At 42.8% G+C, this 8822-nt stretch overlaps 1 protein-coding gene across 1 annotated transcript; it reads left to right on the top strand.

Annotated features, from left to right (window-relative positions):
• The first annotated feature begins 3968 nt into the window (after positions 1-3968).
• On the top strand, positions 3969-7928 carry serpinh1a (serpin peptidase inhibitor, clade H (heat shock protein 47), member 1a). The gene is made up of 5 exons (XM_070843569.1): positions 3969-4127; positions 5125-5746; positions 5827-5925; positions 6577-6809; positions 6899-7928. Exons 2-5 carry the CDS (start codon positions 5149-5151, stop codon positions 7199-7201), a joined length of 1233 nt encoding a protein of 410 aa, XP_070699670.1. The 5' UTR covers positions 3969-4127; positions 5125-5148; the 3' UTR covers positions 7202-7928.
• The last annotated feature ends 894 nt before the right edge of the window (positions 7929-8822 follow it).

Raw genomic sequence — 8822 nt, 5'->3', positions numbered from 1 at the left:
TTTATTCAGCAACGTAACCAACAATGATAACTACAGTGTTACCTAATAAAAAGCACAGACACCAAAGGGAGTTTTAACAACCTGCCAAAGTGTGTTCTTGTCACTGACTGATCTATAAAGCACTAGTAAGTTCTTTATCATGTCTATAACTACATTTCTCTCATTTCATTTTGCTGTTGAAGCTGTTTTATTCAAATTTGATTCATTTCACATAATTATGCTGCATAAAACATCCAGACAATCCACTTTCACAGGCTGGGGGGTCCCTCCCAGTGAAATACAGAGAGGAATTCCCTTCAGTAAAGTTACAACACAGCTTACTTTGCTTCAGGAAGTTTCCAGACACATGATGAGACTCGGTGTCCAAAGAGAAGGACTCTACTTCAGTAAACAGTATGGACATGTGAAATGATCCAACCCCCCCTACAGCAGCTTATTTCAGTGTTTTCAGAGGGTGTGAAGACTCACTGATTGATAAGATATATGGTTAATATTTGCAGTGGGAGGAAACATCGACGAGTTCAGACCTCCTCCTGCTGGCTCCAGCCTCGCTTGTTCCAGTTTGAAGATTCCAGAAAACTGAGTGACATGACAGGACAAAAGGGTCCCATGGGCTGGACTTGAGAGGTGTTTTGAGAGGGTTAAATCAAGCATGTTGCCGGTTTGAAGCGTGGGCGGAGATGTCAGGAGGGAGAGATCAAAAGGGTTAAGGGAGAAATAATTTCATTAAATTTCTCTGTGGGGGGGACTGAAGTCACCAAGGAAGGTTGGCATTGGCCCCATCACTAGGAAATGTTTCCTGGAATTCACCAAGCAGAGCTCCAAAGGGAGGAGGTGAGGAGGTTTGGACAGAGCTGATGGAGAATCACGCTGTGAGCGAGAGTTTCCACACTCACATTACATTCCTGACATTCGTGAGCCTAAGTGGTTAGAAAATGCTCTCAACACACATCTTATATTATTTAATCCTAATGGGGTCTGAACACGACTCTACTCTTCTCCTCACTTTAACTCATTTAACTGATTGTTGTAATAATTACATAACACTCAGTTGTGCATAAGACCCAGAAAGCCGTGCACTACCAACACCTGGCAAAGAGGTAGAGCAGATGAGTAACGCCTTGTGAGAGATCTATTCCAGGCCCAGTGGTCAGAGATTAACCCTTGGCTTGGGATAACGACGTCAGATCCCTTTAATCCCAAACAATTTAGCAGTGGCAGTGACTCTTGCAGATGAAGTGCATGCTGGTCCTGTGATAGTGTCTACAAAAGACAAATGTTAGGAGTTGAAAATGGGGAAACGCTGCCAGGAGAGGCCTGACAGTAAAACCCAACAGTGGGTCATTCTCTTCGGCTTTACACGGTCAGATGAACTCTCGTAATTTAGCTCATTACAGTGTGATTCAAGTGACTGAATTTCTTCCTGTAATCATGATTATAATAAAACCAGCAGTGGTTGTGATGGTATCAGTAGGCTAGCAGTAGCACTGACAGTTGTAAAAAGAAAATGCTATTTTGCGTCCTGGTTTCATTGTTGGCTCTGTGTCGGCCTCTAGTGGTCATTGGAAGTACTCCCACTGATCGACTGACAGTCAGTGTTTCATCCAGCAGAGGGCGTCTGATCCCTCTGCACTGTGAGAGGTGAGACAGATAACCCTGACACCATGGAGGTAATTATGCATTCATTATTCATGTAGTTCTTGTGTGAGGAGCAGTCCTCAGATACTCAAGATAGAGAAGTTCCGCTTTCGATTACATTGCTCAAAGAAGGCCTGATGAAATGCTTAAATGCAGACCAAAGAGATAAGAGTGAACAGTTACAGCGAACAAAAGACTGAATTAGCAGGATGAATAAACGCTGTGGGGTAAAACTGGACCCTTTAGTGCCAGAAGGAGGTAGTTGTGATGAATGTCATTACACAGTATCTGAGTTAAATCAAACACTGGTTTATTCCAGCTCTGTTGTGGGTGATAGCTAGTATTGTGGCAGTGAATTAAAATTGCTGGTCTTACATTTTGAAATGAAGGACCTGGTCTATGGAGGATTTCTAATCATTATGTTAGAGACATTCAAACACACACAAAAAAAAGATCACTTGAATGAGTCAGATTAAGAGATTCCAGACTCCCACCTCTAAAGGTTTTTGTCCTTCTTGCTCTTGTGAGTCAGTAACGTATGGCAGGAACAGAATGTTTCGTTCTTGCTGCATTAACAACACTCGTAATTCTTTGTGTGTGTGATAACATGTCCTGCGTGTACGTCTGAATGTTTTCCATCAGGCCCCCAGAGCATGACAACAGCTGTATAGATATATAGTTACAGATGTAACAGGGCTGTATTACACCGGACACACATCCGCTCCTTCTGTAACTTCCTGCTGCCTGATCCACTTCTAAACACAGAGAGTCTCCCAAGCGGGGGGAGGAGGATACACACAACACCAGGAGGAAGAGAAGGAAGCTTTCATGGGAAAAAATGCAGCCAGAGCCAGAGTTCCCATACTCCCCTCATACATCAGATCCATGCATAGCAAACTGATTGTACTGACTTTTAATGGGAGGATTTAAAAAGAGGAGAACGTATATCTCCAAAGGTTACTGAGCACCTTTGGTGCTCCCCGTTGTTGTGGAGAGCTGGAAAGACAAACTCACAAAAGCAGAAGGCAGGAGTGCTGCTCCAGTCCCACATGTGTCAGTAGGAAGGTCAAAGTGGCCAGACACCATATTTACACTGAGGTATCAGACATGTCATGTTGGAGGCTATGTCCCATTCTGATTTCAGACAGCATGTCCCAGGAGATGGTGTTGGGCTGTGCAGCTAACATCATGTGGCCTGATATCCCCACAGACGACCCTTTAAAGGGACACTCCACCAATTTCTATACATAAGGTGAGTTTGCTCATCACATCATGTGAAAGAAAACGGCATTAAACAGTCAGGGAAGGTCTGATGAATGTTTGAGTTGCATTGTGGGAATTGTAGGGTCCAGTGTTTTTTTGAGGCTCGGCACGTACGAGGGGCTTTTCAGCCACTGCTGCTTTGATTTTGATCATTCTTTCATAAATATCTCTTGCAAGTCCCATGCCAATGTAATACTAAACATGCAATGTGTTCCTCACAGGAAATCATGAAATGCATTTCATTTTATGATTTTGTTTCAATTAAAACAGGATAGCTTAGTAGGTAGATCTACTGCAAAGCCACTACAGCTAAAAGAGTCTTCAGGCTATGGCTTCCTTACAAGAAGACAAAGAACTAACAAACATTCACACGAAATCCAAGAAAAGAAATGTCATGGCTTCACTTAACAAACTGACAACCACTGAGAAGTGAAGCTACAGCATGATAATTGAAATACAATAGCAGATCTTGAGGGATACTCCTTTTAACGTGTGCCTTTGGTTAATGTGCTTTAACTTCAAACAGGACCTCTGGTTACCCCCCAGCACACATGTAATTACAGGGTGGGGTAGGGAGAAAAAAAGACAGTTAAGGCTGAGGCAACATTAAAGATCATTAATTGACTCTACGTGTCAGTGCCATCATAAACCCAAAATACAATATACATGTCTAGAAGGAGTAACATTGAACTCTGCATTTGTCATGATCTGGAAACGAACTGGATTCTGTAAGCTAGATACCGCCATATCTTTCATGTAAATACATATCCAAAACAGATATCATTTCTTAAACAGCAACACTGCCTTTATTTTGTGAACAACTAATACTAAAACTAATTTATTTTACTGGAGGAGCTGAGAAAATACGTGTTCCACTACAACCACGATCAGGGAGTCATGAGGAGTTTAACTTTATTATGGCTGACTGAGTGGTGGGGGTCTGAGTGCCCCTGTTGGCCTACAATTTCAGGCATTAGGACCTGGCGGGGGTGGATTCTCTTCCCACTTCCCCTGGATACTATGGGCGGGACCGGCCTGGAAATAAGATTCCAGGGCAGAGATTTTCATGCTCTGAGTACCGGGCATGACAACTCCTGCAATTTCACATGCAAGTCTGTTTCTGACCATTAAAAACATTAACTGTACACAGTCCTGATCAGTGCTGGGGGATCTATTGGCAATCAGCGAGAGGAAAACCTGCTGAATTATAGAAAGAGCCTAATAAGGTAAGATAAAAACACTGGGAGTGAGGGGGGAAGGGAGAGAATCCAGTGCAGTGTTCAACTGGTGGGAAATGCCCAGGCATGTGAGAAGAGGCCACAAAGTCAGATCTGTGATTTGCAGATAATGATTCCATTGTAGATTTAAGTCTTGTGGTTCACCCAAGTTGTTGGATAAGGTTTAAAAAGTAAGAATAAGTAGAAGAAAATGTAAATGCATGTTGCGTAAAATCAGAAATGCACAACAGTTCAGATTTTCAGGGAGTTGGATGCAACATTTGACCTGATTTCTTCCGTGACATGGGACCTCTCTCTTTTTCCAACATACATACGCAGAGTGAGTTAAAACATCACCCATTCACTCTTAGCCTCATGTCCAGTTAGATGAGCTGTTTGTAAGAGAGAGACTCAAAAGTAATGGCAGTGAAAAGGCATCGTTAGAGTGGTTTAAACATTCTGACCCTGTTAAGGACCTAGGAAAGGTTCTGTAGAACGTGAATGGAAATATGCACACGTCAAATGTACCAGTGTTAGTAACTGGGCCTTTTAAAGAAGCAGAGCGTGTTGCATGGTCATTGTGGTCAGATTCCGTATGCACAAAGCCTTCTATTCTTTCAGCACACATCCCCTCTACAGACGTGGACGTGACATTGGTTGAGTGTATGTCAGCACGTGGTTACTGGTCATTTCCTCCACACCATGAGGAGCCAATCAGCAGCCAGCTTCAGTCCTCTCTAGAATATTTTGGAAATCTTAAATCCTTTGTGTTGCTGAGACATGAAGAGCTCAGACTTACAGTAGCTGGCCAATGTTTTGGCTTACATCCTGCAGACGCCAACGTGGCTGTTATATAACGACTGCCTTGAGATCTACTGGGAGAGATCTACAGCATGGGCTAAAACAACTCCTCCTGCTATTACCCTCTAAAACTGCACAGTAAGGCCATAACATGCCCTAAAAAAGTAGATTAATGACTGATGTTTGTTTCCATGTCTTCTCATAGGTTTTCACTGATTAGCGTTGCACCATGTGGATGACAAACCTGGTAGCCCTGGCCCTCCTGGCCACCTCAGCCTCAGCTGCCACCTCAGCTTCAGCACACAAAGTCCTGAGTAACCACGCCACCATCCTGGCTAACAATAGCCCAAACTTGGCTTTCAGTCTCTACCAAAACATGGCTAAGGAAAAAAGTGTAGAAAACATCCTCTTTTCCCCTGTAGTAGTGGCCTCCTCTCTGGGGCTGGTGGCACTTGGGGGCAAAGCCTCCACCACCTCTCAGGTAAAAACCCTTCTGAATGCAGATAAAATCAAAGATGAGCAGCTGCACGCTGGTCTGGCTGAGCTCCTGACTGAGGTGAGCAACCCAAAGAGCCGCAATGTCACCTGGAAGATTAGCAGCCGCCTGTACGGACCCAGCTCAGTCACCTTTGAGGATAATTTTGTCAAGAGCAGCAAAAAGCACTATAACTGTGACCACTCCAAGATAAACTTCAGAGATAAGAAGAGTGCCGTGAACTCCATCAACGAGTGGGCGGCCAAGTCCACTGATGGCAAACTGCCTGAGGTCACCAAGGATGTAGAAAAGACAGATGGGGCAATGATCATCAATGCTATGTTTTTCAAACGTGAGCCTCTACAGAACCTTTATATGTGCAGTATTATTCTTTTAAATTCTCTCAAAATGAACAGATTGTTTTTCTCGCAGCTCACTGGAATGAGCAGTTCCATCATCAGATGGTGGACAACCGTGGATTCATGGTGTCCCGGAGCTACGTTGTCTCAGTACAGATGATGCACCGCACAGGTAGGAGGAGACAGTCCTGCTAATATGTTCAGAAACTTAAAGGAATAAATAGCGTACATACCACTTTCTGCTAACAATCAAATAATGCAATGCACATAACCTCATGTAAGATGGCACATTGTCAATTCATACTATTTTTATAGAGAACAGAACAGACATGACATAAGGTGTTAATTACTGAGCTTTACATGTGCTGGTAGACATATTTTGTTGTTTTTGGACAGAGTCAGACCAGCTGTTTCCACCTGCTCACAGTCTTTATGCAAAGCTAAGCTAACCAGCTGCTGGCTGTTGATTTAGCACACAAGCATCAGGCGTGGTGTCAATCTTCTCATGTAACATGCTCTATAAGAAAGCAAATCTTCCCAAAATGTTTAACCATTATTGAAATATTACTGCACATGTTGCCCAAAGAAACTTCTGAGCTGCTTCAGAACAGCTTTACATGTATGTTATTTATGACTAAATTCTATGTGTAGCACAGTAATAAAATAAACCTACCTGCTGTATAGGGCCAGGAGAAGCCCTTTGTTTTCTATTTTTTAAATACACCAAACACTAAATGGTTCACAGCATAAAGATGAATAGGTTATCTTGTGTATTGTAAACAGCGATAGCTAATATTTGTAATAGATTTCATGTGTGTCTAAGGTCTCTGTGGCTTCTATGATGACAAAAGCAATGAGTTGATCATCATGAGCATGCCTCTGGCACATAAGAAGTCCACTGTGGTGTTCATCATGCCCAAACATGTGGAACCGCTGGAGCGAGTGGAGAAGATGCTGACCAAGAAGCAGCTGGACACGTGGATGGGCAAGCTGCAGCAGACGGCAGTAGCTGTGTCTCTGCCCAAAGTCAGCATGGAAGTCAGTCACAACCTTCAGGTAAAAGATGCAAAACACTGAAAGAACTCTGCCTCAACCCCTGCTTTTATACAGTCTGAATGACTCTTTCATTTTCTGCTCCCATTTAGAAACACCTCGTGGAGCTGGGCCTGACGGAGGCTGTGGACAAATCCAAAGCTGACTTGTCCAACATCTCTGGAAAGAAGGACCTCTACTTGTCCAATGTGTTTCACGCCTCCGCTATGGAATGGGACACTGATGGAAACGAAATCGACACCAGCATCTTTGGCACCGACAAGCTGAGAAACCCTAAACTGTTCTACGCTGACCGCCCTTTCATCTTCCTAGTGAAGGACCAGAAGACAAACTCCATCCTGTTCATTGGCAGGTTGGTCAAGCCAAAGGGTGAGAAGATGAGAGATGAGCTGTAAACACGTACACGTGGATCCCAGTGTCTGAAGTTAAATGCCTGATTTTGTGTGTGTGTGTGCCCGTGTGTGTTTTCTCTTGCAATATGCTGAGAGAAGTGGGAAAGGAAATGTAGTTTTTAGTTTTTATATTGTCCAAGTGCATTCCTTGAAGACGCATACCAACAGCATTCCACAATACATGACTGAAGAGAGGCGTTTATTTGTTCTGTGTTTTACTGAGCAAAGCACTGTGCACACACTTCATTTTTATCTTGAAGAATATTTTATACCACTATGGCTTTTTGTTAGGTATTGGCAGATGACGCTGTGGACTGATGACTTACATCAAACATGATTTCCCTGACTAATGCCTAAAATGTAAATGCACGATTTATTTAAATGGAACATTGTCATTAGTATGCACAAAATATTTCTGTTGTCAATTCAGGGATTTTATGATGCTTGATGTTTTAATTCAGCAAAATATGTTTGTAGTTTGTCAAGTCTGGCTACCTTTAATTCGTTAAGTCCAAGGGTCTTCACAATTCTTTCCCCATTCTTTGCACTGCTTTCCAGCTATAGCATTTTTGAACCAAGAGGCTGCATTGCTATATTGACTGTTTTGATCTGCCCTGAATGCTTTGGTCTACACTGGCAAACTAAACAAATTATGGCTGATTTAAAGAAATGTCTCTATAATCATGTGTACACATGTGGTTTGACATTATTAAAATACGGATGTTTTAGACTGTTACAAATGATCAGTTTTTGCAATAAAAGTGTGAAAAAACGAGTCTTTTCTTAACTTTAGACATTTGGTTCTGGCAATTTCTTGCAGGTCTTGACTCATCCAACCAGTTTGCTTCTTGACTTGTCTGTTTGAATGCCTTTTTATCAGTTTGGCCTTGGGCACAGCAGTTGAAGTCAGGCCACCGGTGGGACGAGAATAAGATGAGAAAATTGCGGTGGGGATGGTGTGACCACCTGGACAGCTCGAGTTCAGCAAGGAATGTGGGAGAGTTGTTAGTGTGTGTAAACATAGCCTCTTATTTAGACCTTATCAAAATATTTGGGGACATCTAGATGGGCCCTGCAGCTGCGCCAATGTGCAAGGCACTTACCAAAAGCCTCATCATCATCATCATCATCAACCTCCTACATGTTTGCATTCACAATGAAACCTTCCACAACAACAGCTTGATTGGTTGAACAGCAAATAATGAGCAGATAATTCATTAATTGATGGAAATAAAGGATAGAATAAATGGTAAAATGGTTTCTATAGCGCCTATAGCCTTTTGACTACTCAAAGTGCTTTTACTTTACATCCTCATTCACCCATTCACACAGGAGGAATCTAAGTTGGAGGAGACTGTTCTTTCACACACTGAAGCTATGCAGGGGTTGGGGTTCAGTGTCTTGCCCAAGAACCCTTCGACATGCTGACTCAGAGGAACCACCGACCTCCCGATTGATGGACGACCCACTCTACCTCTGAGCCACAGCCGCCAGAATAGAAGAACAGAATTTACTTGTCAAGGAGAAGATTGAATAAGATGTAAGAGCATCAGTCAGCACGAGAGTCATTGTTGTATTGTCGTTGTTTCAGTGCGTTCCCTGAGCCCTTTTTTGTGAGTGTATC

This window comes from Pempheris klunzingeri, chromosome 14 (genome assembly GCF_042242105.1).
Source record: "Pempheris klunzingeri isolate RE-2024b chromosome 14, fPemKlu1.hap1, whole genome shotgun sequence".
Classification (NCBI taxonomy): domain Eukaryota; kingdom Metazoa; phylum Chordata; class Actinopteri; order Acropomatiformes; family Pempheridae; genus Pempheris; species Pempheris klunzingeri.
Note: the sequence above shows the minus strand (reverse complement) of the source record. Positions and strands in the feature narration are given on the sequence as shown.